Raw genomic sequence first — 23129 nt, 5'->3', positions numbered from 1 at the left:
TGCACCATTTCCTCTTTGATGAGCACATACACCTTCCTAGAATCCATCGTATAACACAACGTTGAGTGGTATTCACGTTGTGCCCAACATGAGTGGCTATTGTGTGCAGCAACAAACCAAGTTCATGAAGTTCGATAATACCTTAACTGATGGTACTGAGCCGAATGAGCTCGCCAACATCTCAGAGGGCTTTTCCTATGCTTCTTCTAACATCTCCAATGCTGCGTAAACCCTCAGATGCTGTTTATGAGAAGGGAAACTGGCTGACCTTTATAGCCTGCATATGCATATCACGTGACCTAATGCACGCACAACTTTTGTCATTTGCTTATGCAGGCAAATGCTTAGGTCATTTGCTTTTGTTATTGCAAGAGTGAGAGTCACCTCACAAATCTCACTACTGCAATTTGCATGAAGCTACATGCATTCTTTCTTGGCGTTGCAATTTCACTTTTGAGAAATGTACATAAATACTATATTAAAAAATAAAAAAATGCTTGAATATAGTTCCAAAGATGCTTACACAATAAAAACTTAAAAAAAAAAAAAAAAAAAAAAATAGTTTTTTTCCATGCTGCTAAGTTAGTGCACAGTTTCAATCAGTATTATAAATAATATTAAGATTTGAAAATAAACTGAAAAACTACTGACAGTAGGTACCTCTGTTTTCATAATGATAAATGCAAACTTCTTCCCATCACATTCATGAAACACTAAACTATGAATATGGTGAGTGGATATGAAGAAAGTGAATATGGAGAAATACCAGAGCTTATTTTCTACCTAAAGCCATAGCAGGATTATTAAACATGCAGTAAAAGCTCTCCAACACATAAAATGAAATGCTATCTCTAAAGGGGGGAATTCAGATTCATAGAGATTTTACATAAAATTCTATCAATTAGACACTGACTGATCAAGGAATACACAACATGAAATTTAAAAAAAAAAAAGCAATTTTTCACACCATCAGAAGTTATACTTAAAAAGTGACTGTGGACTTTTAGAAAGGTCAGGTTAGGTTATTGCCCTTGCCAAGCACTCTAAAATTTTCAAAGCACTCTAAAATTTTCAATTTCACTGAAATACTTAAAGAATCCTCTTTATTGTTTTTTGTTGCCTTGCCAAGTTATAATTCAGAAATTGCATGTTGAATACTTTCTAAGCACTGGAATTTATAATGTAACAGAGAATTCAATTCGTAAAGTCTGAAAACATTCACTTTTGTTTTGTAATTTCTTCAGTAATAGTCTTTGTTGTATTCAAAAATATTGTATGTAAAGTTAAGCATCCATAATAAATTATCAAAGCTCTGGAGAAACTAAAAGCACAAATGCTTAAAGTTTAAATTCAAATAATACCTTGCTTATTTTTCAGTTACTCAAATTTTTTATCATGGATGCCAATTAATTTGTTGTATCTCCTCAAGAGAATGAATACAGAAAATTCGTACAATCCTAAACTAAATACTTTATATTTTACCAAGATACTTTTACTAACTTAAAAGGTTTAGACAAATTATTTACGAAATATTTTTCTCTATGTTAAAATATGTCTCGTTATTATGGATACATACAAAATAATAAACCCAATGCTAAAATCGATATGCATTAATATCAATATGCAACAACATTTAAATACTTCTACACCAAAATTTCCTTAAAAAAATAGAATTACAATTCAAATATGCTGAACTTCCAATTTTAATATTTTGAATTATACAAAGAAATAGCAGGGAAAGCAGATGTTACATTTTCATCTGTTTATTTGTGGCAAGTGTTTTTCAGCACTAATAGCATAAAAGAACAGAAATGAAAGCGATTTTAACTTTAATCCCATCACATAATGGACTTCTTTGTAAGAAACAACAAGCGTCATTAACAACTCAAATATTTTACTGTAAGCCTTTATTAATTTGCAGCATTAAGGCTCCTGAATATTTCTCTGAGGTTCTGTGGAATGTTGCCTGCTGAGGTCCACAACTTTACAGTAACAATTTTATAATAATTCATAAAACAAACAAATGAGCACCAAAATTACATACCAAGCTTTGAATCTGATTGAACTCCATTTTTCTTCCTTAAAACAGGGGTAAGTTGATGAACATCATATGGCAGTTCAATGGGTAGGCCAGCAGCTTTCTGTACTTCAGATAAAGTATGCTCTAACAAGATTACCTGCAATAGGATTTAAGTATTGAATTTCACAAAATGCAATATTAATCAATCAGTTAAAAAGCTAACTGGAGTATGATTTTTTTTTTTTTTTTTTTTTTTTAACACTAGGAAATGTTAGCTTTAACAGGTTTGTCCCATGCTTGGAAATGTTTCTAAAAACTGTGCATTTATTACAATTAATCCTATCTCTAAAATTTTTCATTCATGAGAATGTATAAAATTATTACTTTATATTAATATTTTATAATTAAAATATCCAATTATTCTGGAGCTCTGTTTGAGGTTTCCTTCCATTATATAACAGAACAGATGAAAACATACAATAATAAAACTAATAGAATCTTCTGTCATGAAGAGGCCTTCAACAGCCAATGCAATGACTATTCATCTTTCTTCTGTTAGCACATATGACAGAAATGAAATTAATGATGCAAAGCTAAATCTAACTTTCATCCTATTATACCTCCTAAAATGCTATATTTGTAATAATACATATACTATTTGCAGAATATGCAAAAACGTTGTTTCCAAAATGAAAATGTGTTTGTGACAATGTCATTTACATAGTATTATCTTAAATATATACACACACTTATAGGTTGCATTGTACCTGCACATCTAGCCACTTATTAAAGAATGTTTATTATTTTCACAATCGGAATTAATCACAAAAAGAAAATTAATTTCATAGCCTTCTAAATTTTAAATGATGACTCAATTCAGAAAGTTGAAATATGTTTTCAGTCTAAATAAAGGATGCAAGCTCTTTTACAAACATCAACAAGATACGAATGAATATGGACAAAATAAAAACATCTTAATTTTATTATATTTATTTTTTGAAGGTTAAAAAGACTTAAAAATGGTTGCATCAAATTCATTAAACTGATGAATTAAACAATTCATACAACTGCTCACTGAAAATTTGTAAATGCTTTCAGAAAGATAACTGAAACTAAAAAATCAAACCCTGCAAAATCATAACACATAAAGATTTAATGCTACTTTTATTCATGACTAAAGTGAAATTACTGCAAAAATTTTATCATCACCATACAAACAAATGAACAAACTTCAGAAAGAGAACACTAGTTGTATAAACGCAGCTTTAGAGTCAGAATGTAAAAGTTAATCATAAGGCTGATTAATCTAACAAATGTTACTAATGGACAACTGAGCTACAAGCTTAAAGAAAGAATATCATTTAAAGAGAAAACTACCAAATCCCATTAAACCAGAACTTTTGGCTAACAGAAAAGAAATACGAGAAAAACAAAGTGTTTCATATTACCATGCATTTGCAGCACTTGATGACAGGATTGCTGATAACAGGGAAAAGCAAACATTTATGTGGAACAAAGGTTAAAGCTAAAATACTATATGATGAATGATTAACAAATTAGAAATGGTTCATTATTAGTGCTGAGTAGAAATTAAGAGTAAGAAGTTATCCACTCTTCAAATTATTACATAAGAAATTTAGCCTTATGATTTACTGAAATTTCACTTGCAGTTTATGATAAGCCTTTTCTCTAATCATCTAGTACCATCAACTGAAAAATCACATATGAGTAAACCCAATGTTATGGGATGCACAGCTAAAAATATTTTACACTGAGAAAGCACAAAATATGCTGTACAAAAACATTATTGGACTTCTTTAGTGGTGAGGAAAAACATTTAGAGGACTTAACTCAGTTTTGGAGCTTTTGTGAAACTGACACTAGTAAAACTTCTTCATCACTGCACAATATTCATAATAGCAAATCCTATTGTTCATTTAAAAATTTATATTAATAGAACTCAACAGTCTTTTTTACATATTCTTTGATGATTACTTCCTTGAAATCAAACTTTCTGAAACTAATAAATATGTAAATTAAAGCATTTGAAATAGTAATCTATGATAAACAATAACACTGGAACCCACAGTGAAAAATGAAATTAAAGTTTTTCTCATTTTAAATACCTTACTAGGAACTTTAAATGAGCCTATGTGTAGTAACACTGGAGAAAGAGACATTCAATATCAACACCATATTTCTTTTCAAAAATTATGTCTTATTATTAACTCATTCACTAGTATTTACATTTTCCTTAACTCCAAATTTGATTTCCAAACACATAAATATCCAAAATTACAGCCCAAAATTATTCATAATCAACCAGAGCTGGTAATCAAGCATAGTTAACAATAAATTATCACACTTGAAAAAGATGAAACAATTGATGACAGCTTGATGCTGTTCAAAGGATGGTTACACTGGAAACAATAAATGCTTCTAAAAAGATCATGATATAGAACAAGGTGTTTTATTTATTTATTTATTTAATTAATTAATTTATTTTTTGGTAAATAGAAGTCTGATTACATATATCAACTTACTAGATACATTGGAAAAGACACACAATTCAATTGTAATCACCTGTATCTGTGCAAAGTATCTCGAGTGATGATTTTTATACAGCCACTAATGAATAGATATTGCCCAAAATGATGAACAATTAATATACATCTTTACAATTGGCAGATATTCTTCTAACAAAGCACACAAATATACAAATATGCATGGAACACTCAAACTTGGTAGAAGAGATGTTCCAAAACAATTACAATAAAAACACACAAAATACAAAATCCATGCTTACCAAAGAAGAAAAGTATGCAACATCCAGTGGATTGATACAAAAATTGTACCTTTGTTACCTACTACACCAAATCCTGAAGTGATTGAAGTGTTGCCTCAGAAAGATGAGGTCAGAAAGAAACCAAAAACCAAAAGTAGTAATGCAGCATAATAATATTATGGAAGGTGTTGATAGAAATTTTAGACATGACTTAGTTGATTGATTGATTGAAAGACATAGAACAGTGAATAAGAAAAAAGGACCAACAGGAGCTCTGCCCATTCCCTTGTAGAGACATTAGGTATTTTTTTGGAAGCAGGAAACATGAAAAATGAGCAGTCGGCTTCGCCGGGAATCAAACCACAGACCTCTGGAATACCTACCCAGCGTGCAGAACCACTACACCACGAAGGCGGGAGAAATACCTTATAAACTTCCCCTTTTAAAGGGTGACTGGGGTTTTTAGGGGACCCAATCGGCAAATCCTGGATGAGGAGAATCATCGCCTAACATCCTTTTTAGCTCGGGTGCCACTGTAGACACATTAGGTTTTTTTTGGGGGGGAAGCAGGAAATATGAAAAATGAGCAATCGCTTTCGCCAGGAATCAAACCATGAACTTCTGGAATACTGGCCCAGCGTGCAGAACCATACACCATGAAGGCATGCTAGGAAGGCGGGAGAAATACCTTATACCCTTACAAATGACCGAAAGTCACTTTACAGAAGTGATTGCTCCCACCAACAAGAAATTGAAATCAAAGAGGAAGTGCTTTGTCTGCTGCTCAAAAAAAGAACGGTCAAAGAAAAACAAGTAAGAAAAGAAATTGATACTTTTGTGCTGTTCAAAGCTATTTTAATCTCCATGTCGGACTATCCTTATCTCCATGTTTTAAAATTAATTTCATAGCCTTCTAAATTTTAAATGATGACTCAATTTAGAAAGTTGAAATATGTTTTCAGAGATAGAGGATGCGAGCTCTTTTACAAACGAACATCAACAAGACACAAATGAATATGGACAAAATAAAAATATATTAATTTTATTATATTTATTTCTTGAAGGTTAAACGGACTTAAAAATGGTTGCAGCAAATTCATTAAACTGATGAATTAAACAATTAAACACACAAAAGCTCAGTTTTAAAAGGATAGTAAATATAAGTATTATAATTGCTTGTTCTTTACTAACATTCCTTTCTGCAAATTGTTCTTCCCAATTGTGTCAGTTCTCTGGAAAAGCCAACTTAAAGTGAAATTACCATGTAAATAAAAACTAGCTTAAATTAAAGCAGGCAAATTCAAATAATAATAAGTATGCATCACCTGCAATATCCTTTATGTCTGGAAATCTTGTGCATGATCAATTTATTATCGATTCCGGTGCAACTTCTCACAAGGAATGGTTTACCTCAATTAAGCCTAAGACTGAAACTGTTAAATGCACGTCTAAATTGACGGTTTTAGAAATGCAAGGCGTTGGTGATATTTGTGGCAAAACTAAGAATGGTGTTGAAATAATGTTAAAAGATGTTCTTTACGTTCCGAAATTAAACGGACAATTGATTTCTGTCAAAAATATTGAAGCAGCAGGTTTGAGCGTAATTTTTAAAAATGAAATAGTTTACATCAGAAGATTAGGACACAATTGTGATCAAAAATTAAAAGTAATGAATCTTCCTGCAAAAAAAAAAAAAAAAAAAAAAAAAACCATTTTGTGAAGTATATGTTCGTGCCAAACAAATTCGTGTATTATCTATAGGAAAGGGTCCTCGCATAAAAGAATCCAAACCGTTTATAACTATATACATTGATATATGTGGTCCAATAGAACGTCAAACACTCCATGGGGAAAAGTATTTCATGACTATAATTGATGACTACTCATGATTTATGGAAATAAGACTGCTCAAAAGAAAAAGTGACATTGCCGATTAACTCAGGCTATTCTTTAAATTGAATCCCACTGTTACAAAACTGCGCTGTGACAATGCCAAAGAATATGTCAGTGGAGAATTGCATGATATTGCTAAAAGAGCAGGTGTAAAAATAGATCCTGCAACTCCCTATACACCTTTTCTAAATGGTGCTGCTGAAAGAGGAAATAGAACTGTACTGGAAAAAGCTAGAGCAATGATACTTGAGGCAAATTTACCAAAATTCTTTTGAAGTGAAGCAGTACTTACGACTGCTTATATAAATAATCAACTCCCAAATAGTTCAATTGACAATTGTGTTCCTCATTTTCTGAAGTATGGTGAAAATCCTGATTTGACAAACATGCGCATATTTGGCTGTAATGCTTATATTCTTGTGCCACCATCCCAAAGAAAGAAACTAGATGAAAAATCTGTCAGAATCATATTTATAGGTTACACAATAGTTAGTTTAGTGATTTCAGAAACAAGACACATTATTGTTTCCAGAAATGTTAAGAAGAAAAGAAGAAAGTAGAAAAGCAAAAATACATTCCTGATAGTTCTGATTTGAGTGAAAATGACAATGATGACATTAAAAATGAAGACAAATCAATTTCAGACACTGATAACGGCGAATTAAATGCTGTGAATGAGAAGGAGGAACAAAGAAATTAACAAGAGAAAAGACACAACCAGTTAGGTATCCTAATCCTGAGACTTGTCTGCACAACAAGACACTCTGACATTTGAAGATATTGTAAATCTACCATAAGTAGAACAAGAACAATGGAAAAGAGCTATGGACGAGGACTTGAAATTTATGGAAGATAACGACGTCTGGGATCTACAAAGTTTACCCCCTGATAAAAGAGCTATTTCCTGCAAATGGGTTCTAAGTAAAAAACAAGATAGAACTTATAAAGCCAGGCTTGCTGCTCGTGGCTTCATGCAAAAGGAAGGCCTAGACTATACAGACACATTTTCTCCAGTAATTACTATGTGCTCTTTACGTTTATTCCTGGTAATTATTAATAATGAAGGTTTACAAACTTTTACTTTAGATATCAAGACAGCTTTCTTGAACGCTAAGTTAGACAAAACCATCTACATGGACCAGCGCAAAGAATATGATGATATGAGTGGTAAGAAATGTACATTTAAAAATAGTTTGTATGGTCTTAAACAGTCTCCTCGACAATGGTATCAGAAACTTCTTAATTTTGTTATTAAATTAGATTTTAAGCAATTGGACTCTGAACCATGCATTTTCATCAGAAAGCTAAATTGTAAAAAAGTAATTATGGCTCTTTATGTGGACGACTTATTAATTGCAGGTTCGGATGTAAAAGAAACAAGTATTATAATATCATTGTTATCTAAAGAATTTCAAATGTCAAAATCTGAAACTGTCTCAGAATTTTTAGGCATTACACTCAAGTTTGAGTCTCGTTGTTTATATTTAGATCAGAAACCATATATTGAAAAATTACTTGGTAAATTTAAAATGTCTGATTGTAAAACTGCCCAAACTCCCATTGAACCAAAATCTACAGCAGCTGATTTTCAGAAAGTAAATGCAACTCATGGCCATTATAAATAATTAATTGATCTTTACTTTACTTAGCATATATTACAAGGCCAGACATTTTATTTGCAGTGAATTGCTTAAGCCAACTGCAGAAGCATCCTACTGATGTTGCCTGGTGTGCTCTAAAGAGAATTCTTAAGTATTTGAAAAACACCTTAAATTTAAAATTGATATACAAAAAGGATGATTTGGAAAGGGCAAACTTATGTTTGCCTTTGTAGATGCAGATTGGTGGGAATACTCATGATAGGAAATGAATTACTGTTTACTTTATAATGTTTTCAAACTGTCCTATTATGTGGTGCTGTAACAAGCAAAAGTGTATCGCACTTTCATCACCAGAAGCTGATAATTGCTTTATGCAAAGGTATTCAAGATATTTTATGGATAAAGAATGTAGTAAATGAAATTTCCAGTTCTAAAAATGCCTATATTTTTGAAGATAACCAGTCATGTATTAAAAGCGTTGTTAATGAAAACTTTTCAGGTGGGTTGAAACATATAGATATCAAAATTAAAGTTCACTCGTAAGACTGTTAAAGAAAATATTAAAATTGAATATGTACAATCAAGTTTACAAATCGCAGTATGTTAACTAAGACTCTGTCCCAAACAAAATTCTATTAACTGTTATCACTGAGATGTTTAAAAATTGTGTAATTCTTTTATATTTTCTATAATGTGCAATTAAGGGGGAGTGTTGAGATATTTGTAATCACATTCTTATTGGTTAAAAAGTATAGCTTTCTGTCAGGTACGATATATTCTGAAATTTAATCCTATAAGAAATTTCTCCACTTCCCTAGCATGCCTTCGTGGTGTAACGGTAGCACGCTGGGCCGGTATTCCAGAGGTCCGTGGTTTGATTCCCGGAGAAGGCGGTTGCATATTTCTCATCTTTTCTGCTTCCAATTAACCTAATGGCTCTACAAATGGTGCCCGAACTAGGGGGGTTGTGGATGATGATTCTCCGCTATCAGGATTTGGCGACTAGGTACCCTAAAAACCTAGCCGCCTTTTAGAGGGGGGTATATAAGATATTTCTCTCACTTCCCTAGCGTGCCTTTGTGGTGTAACGGTAGCACTCTGGGCCGGTATTCCAGAGGTCCGTGGTTCAATTCCCAGCGAAGGCAGTTGCATATTTTTCATCTCTCTGGCTTCCAAAAATTCCTAATGTCTCTACAAGTGGCGCCCTAACTAAAACTGCTGTGGATGATGATTCTTCGCACCCAGGATTTGGCGACTAGGTCGCCTAAAACCCTAATCGCCCTTTAAAAAGGGGAGTATATAAGAAATTTCTCCCACATCTGTAGCATGCCTTCATAGTGTAACGGTAGCACGCTGGGCTGGTATTTCAGAGGTCCGTGGTTCGATTCCCGGTGAAGGCGGTTGCATATTTTTCATCTTTTCTGCTTCCAATTAACCTAATGACTCTAAAATCCCATTCTTTGTTATTTTTGAGTGGTTGTTTATTGTATCTTGTTTGTGATTTGTTAAACCATGATCTGATGTAAAGTTATGTGTATAACCTCTGTAAACTTTTTCACTCTCTGCTTGTATCTCTGCATGATAATAAATGTTTGTTTTTCAAACCACGGCATTTTCAATGTTCAATACGACACAGATAAAACAGTGTCGGAAATTAGAACACAATATATAAAAAAACACAACATTCGTGAACCCAGAACAAAAGGATGATTTTAAGTAACACAAAGTCTTTGATTCAGGGAAAATGGCAATCAAATGTGAATTACAGACACTAACTACATGCACAGATAGTTGATTCCTGGCCTGTACTTCCTTTCCTTTACTTCAGGATGCACTAAAGATTAAACTAATTACAAAACTGTATCATTTTTTGTGCATGTAATTTTCTCATGAACACATACTGTATATGTACAATGGGTTGCGGAAAAGGATTTGGTTAGCAGCTGCTTAAAATTCAGGTTATTTTACTTTATGCTCACTAACTTCTCAACTACTAATATATGGAAAGTTTAATTTAAATTTATCAACAATAATGTATTTAAAAAAAACAAAAGTTGAAAACCAACCCGATCCTTCAGTATTTTCACTAATGCATTGTATTCCTGATCTTTTTCTTGCATTTGCTGTAAGTGGAAATCTTCTTGCTGGATATAGTCTTTTTCTCTAAAAATATATAATATAAATTTAAGATTTTTATCATTATCCTAATTTACGTCTCCAAAATATACAATGCAGCATTATATATACTATCAAGGAAAGAGCAATTTGTAATAAAACAATCATTAATTAGATACATGCAATAAAAGTAAAAAAAAATTCTGTCTGATTAGTATGAGTAAATTGAACACAAATATCTAATACACATTAAAACAAATTTTATTTATCAAATAAGTTTCTATTATCATCCACACTAACATTTTTCACAGCATACAAATTCCATGGTAAAGAAGTACTTCATTTTAAAGGTAAAAATGTCTGAATTTCTTTTTTAAAAGCTTGGCAAATAATGCATGTGTGATAACACACATAACTACATTACAATGTAGTAACATCAAAAACAGTAAATGTGGCAATCGATTATTAAAATATCAAGGAAATAAAATAAGGAAGAAAAAGCAAATCTTTTCAACCACGCTGTTGCATTTCTATAAGAGTCTTAAAATTAAGTGAAATTTTGCACTATCTTAAATTAGACGTAGTCAAGACCACTCATGACCAACTAGTGTATAACAGCAGATGCTGCTGTAATTAAAATTATTTGATATGTGTCTTCCATAATGATTACAGCATGTAGATTTAGTTATGATCTGACTATACAGCTCAAATGCATTATACCAACCGTTTCTCGAAAAACAATAGCGAAAACTAACTGGTATTCACATTTTGCTTCGGTTGAATGTCAACTGATTATCAGTAATCAATAATTGTTGTTTAAAGATTTCTTTGTTGCAAGTCATGATTGAATTGAACTGTGTTCATCTCTCATCCCACTGCAGTACTATAACAGCCAATTACAAAGAACTTACACCTGACAGATTCTTGCCTAGAGAGTGATTCATTGATCTTAACCATTGCGAAAGGACTGTTACACAGTGCCCCTTCTTTCAGTAAATGTTGAATGGCTACTCCTTTAGATCGTAATTTTAAATTGAAAATTAAATCTAAAACACTAATGCTTAAAAAGTTTAGTGAAAAATTGTAAAACAGTAAAATTATCTTTTGGCATACTTATTTCTTTGACATTCCTGAACACCTTAAGTACTTACACAATTAAACAAATATCTAATACCTGAATTGATAACAGTAATGTATTTCCTATTATTGAGGATAAAATTTAATTAGAGACACACAATTTTCACATTAAAAAAATAGAAATTTCAGTAAAACAAAGAGTCAAAAATTAAAATTCTGCATTTATTTACCCAAAGAAAGGAAAAAAGAAAAATACAAATAACTGTTTTTTAAACCTAATGAACAACACATACCCCCCCTCAAAAAAAGGCTTATGTTGTTGCAGTTTCACTATTCTCTTGCTTTTACCTTCCATTCATAACTATATTATTACCCATATTAAAATACGCCTCAGCATCCATTCTATTAATGAGCTTTGGATGCCTTTCTGAAGTTTTGTGACAATGTTGTTTTAAAAATCTCAATGACACTAATGTCAGTATTTTGATTGACCACTGTGAGAAGTTATTTATGAAAATTTGAAAATTATAGTATGAATTAACAAGCTGATCTTTTAGTCAGCCTTTAAGAAATGATATTTTAGCGAATCTATCCAATAATAAATTTTACCTGTGGCTACAGATGAACAAAATAATCTACAAATATGCTTATAAGATTCATTTGTTGCATTGGATAACAAGAATAGGGTCAATTGATTTAAATTCTTCTCTGCTGTCATTATTGATATCACTTTGGACTTTTGATCAATTTCACTTTTCTCAAGTCAAAATACATTCTGTCTTATCCTTAAAATAACCATTACTTTGGCACTCTAGAGAAGACATCAAATCATCTGACAAACCCACAAGATGTGAATGAATGCATATTTTCATTCTTTTAAGTTTTAATTAGTTTCATAGTTTTTGCACAAAATTCAGAAAAAAGCCATTTGAACTAACGAAGGAGAAATTTCTTTATAAAACATATCTCTAAGCAACTGATATTTGAGTTGTCATCTTCATATTCATTGAGAAAAGCAACAATGTACTAAATATGTTCACACAAATGGCAAAGTCAGGTTTTCCACAAATAACAAATGGGGGATACAATTCTGTTGCCAGTAAGGGGCCTTTTCTTTTAAGTACCTTGAAAATTTTTATTTTCAACTTTTCACCTTTTTAAGTTGGGGACTAAAGCTATTTTGTTTTGGCCAGGAAAGGATTTGATTTCATTCACAAATGCATCACCAACAAAATTCACTTTATGTGTTCCATATTCGTAATGCAAAATAGTCTCCAACAAGTATTTCCTCTAATTTTAATCAGGGATTCAGGTAGAATGCAGAATCTTATACTATGCATTTCACGTGGAAGTATTCTATTTCAGATTCCTTTAAGGTGTCAACAACTGCTTAGGAACAAGTAATATTGTCTAAAAAATACATATTGCCCAAAAACATTACTGTATTGTTTCTGAAGCACATTTTCAACAAAACTGTAAGTACACACCTTACTTTTTTGGAAGACATCATACTGGCCAAAACAAATACTCTTTCAGTTGTCCTTTTATTGCTTCTTTTTCAGAACATGAACAAAGTATTACAAATTTATGCCTCAAAGTATTCCTTTAAACCTTTAGTACTAAATAAGCACATAAAAGTATATATGCATCAGAATACTGGCATTTTTTAAGCAGTGAAATCTCACCATATCCTCAATAATTCTCTCTCTCCTATTCATATTTTTACACTTGAATCCTACTGATAATTGTAGTATGCTACTTTATTTGGTATGTATCTGAGTTGGGTTATTTTTATTCTCTAAATAATTAAAACTAGTTATATATTTCAACAGCGCAGCAGTTTTCAATCCAATCTATGCTCTGTAGAGGTCTAAGGGCTCCATAAGCACTTGCAAAAAGGCCTCCTTGTCTGCCCCAGGAACAAATAAAAATTGAATGAGACTTAAGATTAAGAGACAAAACAAGAAAACTGGAATTTACATTTTGAACATGGAAATTCGCCAAGCTGAATCTGTTTTAGTAGACAATGATTGGCTATTCCTTGGAACTGCACATGGGAGAAGACTTTTGCTCATTCTTGATCACTCAAACATTACTGGAATCTGAACAAAGCTTCTCAAAACTTAGCCCCTTTAAAACACAGTTGGCTAGTTGCTTTAGAGTTACTTCACAATGAATAGTCAAAGCGATAACATCGTGTATTCTAAGCAATTCTTCTGGTAGTTTTTTGGTGTTTGGTTTCTTTGTAAGTTTTAGCTGTGTAGCTGATGGTTCACTAACAAAGATAATAATAGGAATAATAATTAATGCCATAAAATTGTGACCTCTTAAAAGCAGATATATATTTATCTGTGATGAATATGGGAAGCCACCACCAGTATTTCTTGTTGCACATTGAAGTAAGGTGGTTATCTTGAGGAAAAGCATTGACATACTTGATGAAGCAGAATGCACAAGAAATGGCATTTTTCATACATTGATGCATTGATGATTTAAAATTAGGAACACTGCCACTGTGTAAAATAATGAAATGGCAAAATTTTTACCGAAATGAACAGAATGAATCTATGATTGCTAAGGAAAAATTCTAGCTTTTGATATGAATGTTAATGTTCTTTCTTTTAAGAAGAAATTTATGTTATAGTGCATAGAAAAGGAAGACATCAAAACCTCTTGCAAAGCCCCTCTTGAAAGGAAATAACATGAAGATTCAAGGGGGGGGGGAAGCAGTAAAAATATTTCGGTAGATCTCGAAACTCTGAAACACCTTGTTTTTCAGCTACTGAAGAGAAGGTGCTTGATGACTCTGAATGGATACTGAAGTTTTTCAGAGGGGGAAAAAAAAAGAAAGAAAAAGCTTAACAGAACAGGAGGCCTCATTGTGAACAAAGTGAATTAAAAATCGTGTTTCAAAACGAAAGTCTACTGAAGTTTCAGCTGCATACAAGATAAATTCTAAGTTTTGTTTGAGAAAGAAAAATTATTGTTGCTGCCTTTCTCAACTACATATCCAGTGAAACAGGATTTTCCACCTGTATAGATATCGAAACAATATCAGCTCCTTCAATGCAGAATAAGACATTTTTCTTAAAGCCCCCATCAGATGAACCTAACCATGAAATCATGCACAAAAATACAACCACTAACCCCTTAACTGCTGAAGAAATCCGTGAGTCACTCCCCAGTGCCACCATTTTTTTCAGTGATGTAGTTCGGATAAGTGTGGAACATTTGGGAAAAAGGAGACGCACGGTTTCTCTTCTCTTTTATGAAATCAGCACATCTTGGGTACACTAGTTCAAACTCAAATGGTTGCATTCCAAATTTGTTTGAATAGATATATAGCTAGTAGGAAATTACAAAATATCGTATTTGGTATAGGCATATTTTTTATGCCTGAGGCAATTAATGGGTTTACTAGGCAAAGTGTATATATATGCAATTTCAAATAAGTAATGAACAAGTATATATTTGAACTAAACTGCATGCAAAGATTTAACCTGTGGATGCCAAATTTATTGCTATGACTTTAATGTTGCTTTATGCCACGATGCAAAATATTTATTATAACACAAATTGGTTTTACTTATTGAATTCTGTAAGAAATAAATTTTATGTGCAGTTAACTTCTGACAGTATCATTTTTAAAAATACATTAAGATATGATAGCAAATTAAAAAATTTTAAAATACAATTTTATTTCATTGTATTTTATTTCCTTCACTATTTTATTTACCTTGCACAATTTTTTAGATATTTCCTTACTTTCTCTTAGCATCTATCCCCTTTTCTACTCCTGTAACATTATCTTTAGCATTATTAACCTGTGAAGTATAAAGGGGATCCACCATATGAATTAATTATAGAAAGAGCTCTGCATGTCAAAATGTTGGGTACCACTGCATTAGGATATTCTTTTTATGACCTTCTAATTAGCTTACAATTTTTATACGTAAGTGCATCACTTGAGTACAAACCCTCTTAAACAAATTCCTTTATTCTGTCAATTATTTTCTTTTTATGATGACCCATTCTGATAAAAATTCATGATTACTAAATTCAACTATGTATTTCGAAGATAAAACCAGAAATGTATGCTTATTACAGTTTCTGAGATGACTGAACTAACTGGTTCAAGGCAAGCATGTAGGTATACACAGAAGAGAAGCAAGTGCTCGGATGTGTCAATAAGAAAGGAGTCAAGTCTCTGAAAAACATGTAGCAGGTTGTTGGACTACAAGCACACATGAGTTAAAATACAGTCAAAAGTCGTTAATCCGGACTCGTCGGGACTTCGGCATTTCCGGATTATAGATCATCAGTTTAAATCTCGTAAGATGGCATGCAGAAATTCTAAAATTAAAAATATGAAACCATAATTTATGAAATAAAGAACAATTATGATCTAAAGGGTATCAAAATTTGCAAAAAGAAAAAGCTTAATATTTATTTGTTTACTTTATTAAAAATTTCTTTCAATGTAAGTTGTTTAAGTTTTGCTTTGTTTCATGTGATAATACATTCTCTTTAATTCTATTAAACAGACATAATTTCTTGTTCAGTTACAAAGTTCCGCTGTTCAAGTCCTATAATTGCTGTGTCAAGAACACCGACTAATTTGTCAATTGAAATTTTTTCGTTTTCAATAACCTCTGTTACTTTTCTTCGCTATCGGAAAGCGAATTATAATGACGAGGAACTTGTTTTAAATCATATCAAAGACGGAGCATATCGAGATGAAATACTACATTTGGTAAGGAATTATAAGCCAAATAAAATAAAAACATCTGCGCTGAAGATAAGGATAGTGCTGACAGATCAACTTCCAATTCATTACGCGCCCGCCGCGGCGTTCCCCCCGCCGAGCAGCGTGAAATTGATAAACAGATTTCGGATTTCAAAACATACTTTCGCTTTAGATCCTTTACATATTAACAAATATATATCGGAAATTCTATTTGATATAATCAAAAGTTTAAGCTTACTTTTATAAAATTGCTCTTACAGTCTGCAAAAAATAATAAGCCGGATCCAATTCGAAAATTAAGGAATAATGCAATCATCAACATTAACTGAAATAGATAATTAGATATTTTTAGCTTAAATGTCCATTATACATAAAACACGCACGCGAAAACGTATTCTGCACTTGCGCACACTCATATGCGCAGTCGTAAAAGGTCTTACGCACTCGCGTAAACGCCTATGCGCATGTGTCAATGCGGCGCATGCGCAGAAAGTTTTTAGTTTTGAGGTCTGGATTATAGATCATTCCGAATTAACGACTTTTGACTGTACCTATAGATAGCTACTTTTCATTTAAAAAAAGTCAGTAAAAACATTTTGTCTTTAATACTGAACGTTTTCACATTTATTTGCATCTGAATTGTAAATATGGAAAATATGTACTCCTAGGTATATGTAATAGGTAATGCCAAACGTACTAAAAAAGAAAAGAAATTTAAATTTTAAAAGTGAAGGAATATGTTACTGAAACAGAACTGATACAATTAGATTTGCAAAAATACACAGATGTACACGGATGGATCAAAGTTCCTGAAAAACCTCTTGACAAGAGTACATTACTTCCACTGAACATAATGTCCTTCAAAATAATCATGTCATGCAGCAATGCATATATTCCAGTATTCCTACCACCATTGGAATGTAGCCTCAAAGTCATTTGGCATAAACAAATCAATAAGCTTATGCAATTCACACTGGATCTTGGCAATGGTATGAAAATGGCGACGTTTTTCATCATTAGGAAGAGGGCGAAGCCAGCAGAAGTTATATCTGGCAAGCAGAGGAAATGTGGAAGCCACAATATCCTGTGATTGGCAAAAAAACTCGGGAAAAAGGCTGCTCAGTATCAGGGTGTAATATTGTCACAAAGAATCCAATGTACATAATGTATGTTCAAAATGTTAAAATTAACCTGTGTAACACCAAAAATGCACATAAAGTTGTTGATATATCCTTTTATATTCTGTATGCGAAAGTTATCAATTTGTTTCACATTTTTGTTGGTGATAATCATGAAAAATATTCCAGCTCACTAGTCATCTTAAAGAATGTTCTGCCTTTGGAGCACCTAGGCCAAACAAAATTATGTTTATCAGTTATTTATAAGTTGACCTATTATTCCCAGTTTTACACAGAATTACACACTGGTTCATAGTTAAATCTTTCTGGTTGTGATGTAATCGGAAAAATCGTTGACAATACACCTATGATCATAAAACTACCACTGTAACTCCTGATGTTAACACAGCAATGTTTCTTGTCATGCTTATCAAGATTGAAAGTCACTACAGCTGGTAATGCAATCCTCAGCTGTCATTTCTTGGCATGCTAAATAGCTAATCCGTGAACTATCTAATTCAATAGTTATAGGATAGTTTTATAAAACTTGGTAGCTTACAATCAAGATTCCACCTTTTGTTTGACTATATCCCCTCGATTACAAGATCACTAGACATTAAATGAAGCATCCAAAACACAAGAAAATGCATAATTTTGTTTGGAATGATGCAAAATGCTGTCATTGTACTGTGGATCAAGGGAAGATAGTACAATGATTGCACACATGATTAGTAATACTGCAGAAATTCTGGCAGATGCACTGTGAATACAACTACACAATGGTTAAATTTAATAGTAACAGCATAACATCTGGCATTGATTTCCTAGCTTGGATTTGGTTCCTTTGCTTCAGGTCAGGGATCGTTTAAATCGAATACCTAACTTCAAGCTGCAATGTCCAACCTAATCATGGCAACATTTGGGAACAGAGATTAATTTTGTAATTATGAGTGATATGCAAAAGACTGGGGCATCTGAGAGAAATAAGATACAAGTCAATAATGTAGGGAAAAAGAAGGAACAAATGCATCAAAAACTTGTCTTTCAGTTTTTAATATAGTAAACAGGGGTTCAAAGTCTCAGATGTACAGGAAGGTTAGTAAATTTTTAAAATATCAATAATGAGCATCAGAATTTTCCATATAAAACCAATTTATTTAGTTTTTTTATAGGCTGGTATTACACATGAACACAAATATCATCAGATAATTGCAACTGCCTTCAATCACAATAACCGGTGAACTGAATATGAAAAATTAGGTACGAGTAACCTAATTTTAGCATAGATTAAAAATAAAACTTGATTGATTTTGAGAGTTACCAGATACAGGACCCTCTTTTCAAGTAGCCAAAAATATTTGATAACTCTAATCTTATATCAGAAAAAGCTAAGAGGAAAACAATGTATGTGGTATGGATGCACTCAATTTATCTTATAAAGTAACACTCCTGTCTTCCCCCAACATAAAAGTTCTTTAGCATTAAATATGGCACAATCTATTATTACATCTTAGGCATCAGTATTAATTCTTAACATTTGTTTTACCCAAAATAGTATGTTGTACCTTGGGAAGTTTTTGAATTAACTGCATGAGTTAATTTATTTTGTAACTTTATTGCTTATGGTAGAGCAAAATCTGGGTTATTCTGTAAAACAAAAAAAATATAATAATTTGCCCACCTTCATTTAATCTTTAATTAACATCATTTACTTATTAATTTCATATTAATTTAATTACAAAGTCTCAAAATGTATATACAACTTTAAAGTTGGATTTATTCTCAACTTATTAATTCTCCCATTTTCATTCCCATGCAATTAATAACGTAGCGAGTTTCACACATTCGCTTATTCGATTCAATAGATAATCAGAGGCTTTCTAGTAAAATTTTACTGAAATCAACAAAGTTATATTTAAAATCTACACTAACGTAAGGTTACTGTATCATCTAATTTTCAGTTTTGGAATGGCATGTTTAATACGTTGACTGCTGCACGCATCTGACTTGGTTTGCCCATGACGCTAACTTGGACTTTTTATTATGCAATGTATATTATGTTAAAATATTATCTGCAGACGATAATGTGAGTTATAAAATTGTGCTTAATGCATTTTTTGTGCTGGGCATCCCCGGTGACCCCCCAAACATCTGTAGACCATTTTTACGATTTATAATTTAAATTATTAAAATTTATTATTCTTCAAACCATTATACAGTACAAAGTCCGTAATCCAGACTCATCGGGGCTTCGGCGATTCCGAATTAGGGTTTTTTCCGGATTATAGATTATCAATTTAAATCTGGTAAGATGGCATGCAGAAATTATACAATTAAAAATATGAAACCGTAATTTATGAAATAAAGAGCAATTATGATCTAAAGGGTATCAGAATTTAAAAAAAAAAAAAAAAAGGCTTAATATTTATGTGTTTACTTTATTAAACATTTCTTTCAATGTAAGTTGTTTAAGTTGCTTCATTTTTTGTGCTAATACTTTCTCTTTAATTCTATAAACAGACATAATTTCTTGTTCGTTACAAAGTTCCACTGTTCAAGTCCTGTAATTACTGTGTCGAGAATACCGACTAACTTGTCAATCGAAATTTTTTCGTTTTCAATAACCTCTCTCACTTTCTTCACTATCGGAAGCGATTATTTTCTGGATCTAGAACCATACCACAGATTTTGTTGTCCGTTAATTGATTGATGATTGGGGCATTGTCGGAATGAAAAACTTCTGTTATATCATCTTCATTTACTACCGCTTCTCAACATTTCTTTACAAAATCCAATAACTGGTAAATTTCACCTTTGGTTTGCAATGTCCGACAACCTTTAAATTCGTGGCTATCATCTTTATCGTCCTCACCATGAAATATGGTAGCTGGCCATAAATTGTGCCAAACATTTTTTATCATATCTGGACACATCCTCGCAATGTGCATGCGTATGCGTAAATGCGTAAAGCATACAAATGCGTACACACATGCGTAAAGCATACAAAAAAAAAGGTCGTGGCTTTGGGGTCCTGATTATAGATCATTCCAGATAATGGACATTCGGATTATGGACTCTGTACTGTAGTAACAACGGTCCTATTTAAAAATTTATCAGTACCGATAATTATGTATTTTACTATTGGTCGTGTCACCGGTGGCACCAATGGCGCTGTAGCCAAGTTGAGTGCCGGTTATTGGTGACCCCTACGGCAGTCAACGTGTTAAATTGTTTAAACTGAATACTGTTCTTCATACTCTCAATGCCATGACACAAACCATCAGTGTTTGTGTGCTAATAATACCTACTGTACACTTTTTATTTATTAATTCAAACTGATTCAACCTGAAGCACAGGCATGCATTCTAGGGGATACTAATGTTCAAAAATGGACTGCATCAAAAACAAACATTAGCTTGAGAGTTCTTTAACAGACCAGTCTTATTCTGGATTGGATTAACTGAATTAAGACAAATCACTGAAGGGCTACCTTTCCTAAGGGTAGAGATGACAGCCTTCATGAAGAGCTGATTTTAAGAGAAATTGGTTCGTATTCATGTTACACCAGGGGAAGGTCCTGAAAACTCTCATGCAGTTAAGCTATTTGCCAAGATTTGAGCTTGGATTGAGCCACCAGTATTCAGCAGTTTTAGCACTCGCTCACTGGTGAGCTATTCTTTACAACATTTCTAATAATTTATAAAATCTATAATTTTAATAGAAACAAAGCAATTGGTGTTACAGATAAATATGGAAATAAAGAGAATATAATTGCTACTTAACATAGAAAGAAAACCACTATTCATTACTAATCACAAATCAAAATAATGCAAAAAAAATTCTTCAAAAAAAGTTCTTTGAATACAAATAAAAATAATAACACAATACTAAATTTATTGCAATGCTTTAGTTAAATAATTAAAATTTTAATTATGAATATTTAAAACTAATATGGGTTATTGACATATCATTGCACTACACAGCATAGTTGTAATAATTAAAAGTAACTGTAATTACCGTTTCTGAAATTCCTTAATGATTTTCTTTGCTTTACTGTATTTGCGTTCTAAATCATGCAGTTGTTGTTGGGCTTTACTAACTTTAAACTTGTATTCTTCTATTTGCTGCTTAGCACTTTGTACAGATAGTTCTTTTTCATTTACTTGATGCTGTAAACTTTCAATTTTCTTCAACATTTTTTGACGATCTGCTTCCATTTTTTCAACACAGTGCAACTGAAAAAATAGTAATAGTACTTGATATGTAAAGAAATATATACACATGAAATAATTGAAAAGTAACATTTTTATTACATTAAAATTCATATCCTCCTCCAAAAAATTATTCTGTAAATGCTTTTGATAAACTAAAACTGAATGGTAAACAGCAACAAAGCAAACAACTTCATTATTGCTAATTTGACGATTCACTTTGTACAGATATGCACTGGTGTGGTGCTTTTTTTACTTTAACTCTCTGATGATGGAAGCAAATTTCATAAAAATATAAAAAATACATATCCTTTTTTTTATTTCTGCAAAATTAATTGCAGTTGAAATTAATTTCTGCATATTAATTCCAGTCTTTGAAAAACTGATATCAAAATTTATGTGCAAATTTTAATGTTGCTCGCATATATTTATAGTATATGGTGAATGCATTATTCATGGATCCTGCAGACAGAAGATTAATAGCTAAATTGCTGTTTTTTTTTCCTGAACCAGTTTTCAGTATTTCTATATTAAGCCATGAACAAACTATTGTCTCATTATCTAACACTTGTGTATTGAATAATAAATATCACACAAGATGAATGCACAATCACATACAGATGAAGCAACAGTGAAATTTACTCCCTTACGAATCTTTAGTTAAAGCTATTTTGGGGCAGGATGGCTGAACGCTAGCTTACAGCTTCATTTAGCAGTCTCATCACTTAGAACATATCCAGAGTGCACCACAGAAGGTAGACCGATATTTTGATTTAAAATATTAATCACACATTTCAAGTTTGAAGTAAAAAAAACTTTCTGAAATACTTTTCAGAAACATTTTATGCTTGCACTAGAATCCAGTGCTCAGCTATATGAATTTTCTAAATTCATATATCTTCATTTCCTCTTCTGATCTAGCTGAATCTTCATTTCCTCTTTCTGACAACCAATCGTGTCTTTTCCACCCTTATAAAAATGTCAGTCAGTGAAGTTTATTAATAGGGCATGAGGCTGACTAAGTCTAGCATAAATTTTTCTGAGAAACACAAGTGTCCCCTTGTATCATTGGAGAGTTCCTAGCTGATACAGTTTTACTGGAACCAATGCCCTGACTAGCTATGTGAAGCCTTTTGCATTACAGATGAAAATGCTTTGCTTGAAATTTTGCCTTTTGTAACTTCCCCACAAAGAATAAACTGGTTTCCATGCAAGTCAACCAATTAGATAACCCAAAAGTTAAAATTCTGGGAAAAGTTTCTTTTGACGCATGGTTGAGAGTAGGTGATAGATGTGATAATCGTTTAAAGACACATGGTCACATCCCAAACCAGAAATCTTCCTAAAACAAAAAAAAAAAAAAAAAAAAAAAAAAAAAAAAAAAAAAAAAAAAATTGAAATATTAAAAAATTCTGAATCTGAGCATTTTCACTTCTAACATGGTGGCTTTTAAATTTCTGTATGAATGGTCTACCTGGTAACCACCATATGTACAGAATATTAGTATTCTGCATCAATAATGGAAAGAAAATCATAAATAAAAAATGTTTACTCACAACAAA

The 23129-nt window shown here is 32.0% G+C and overlaps 1 protein-coding gene across 1 annotated transcript in view; it reads right to left on the bottom strand.

Annotated features, from left to right (window-relative positions):
* Window positions 1–23129, bottom strand: part of LOC118201535 (uncharacterized) — a 205154-nt gene that overhangs the window by 57992 nt on the left and 124033 nt on the right. The window contains exons 14-16 of the mRNA XM_085809493.1: window positions 21374–21591; window positions 10366–10462; window positions 2045–2177 (exon numbers count right to left, since the gene is read on the bottom strand). Coding sequence (XP_085665619.1) covers window positions 2045–2177; window positions 10366–10462; window positions 21374–21591 — 448 coding nt within the window. The remainder of the gene's footprint in view (window positions 1–2044; window positions 2178–10365; window positions 10463–21373; window positions 21592–23129) is intronic.

This window comes from Stegodyphus dumicola, chromosome X2, assembly GCF_044657685.1.
Source record: "Stegodyphus dumicola isolate Sdum_Otavi_A_Nest chromosome X2, ASM4465768v1".
NCBI lineage: Eukaryota > Metazoa > Arthropoda > Arachnida > Araneae > Eresidae > Stegodyphus > Stegodyphus dumicola.
The sequence above is the reverse complement of the archived record's forward strand: the minus strand, read 5'-3'. Positions and strand labels throughout refer to the sequence as shown.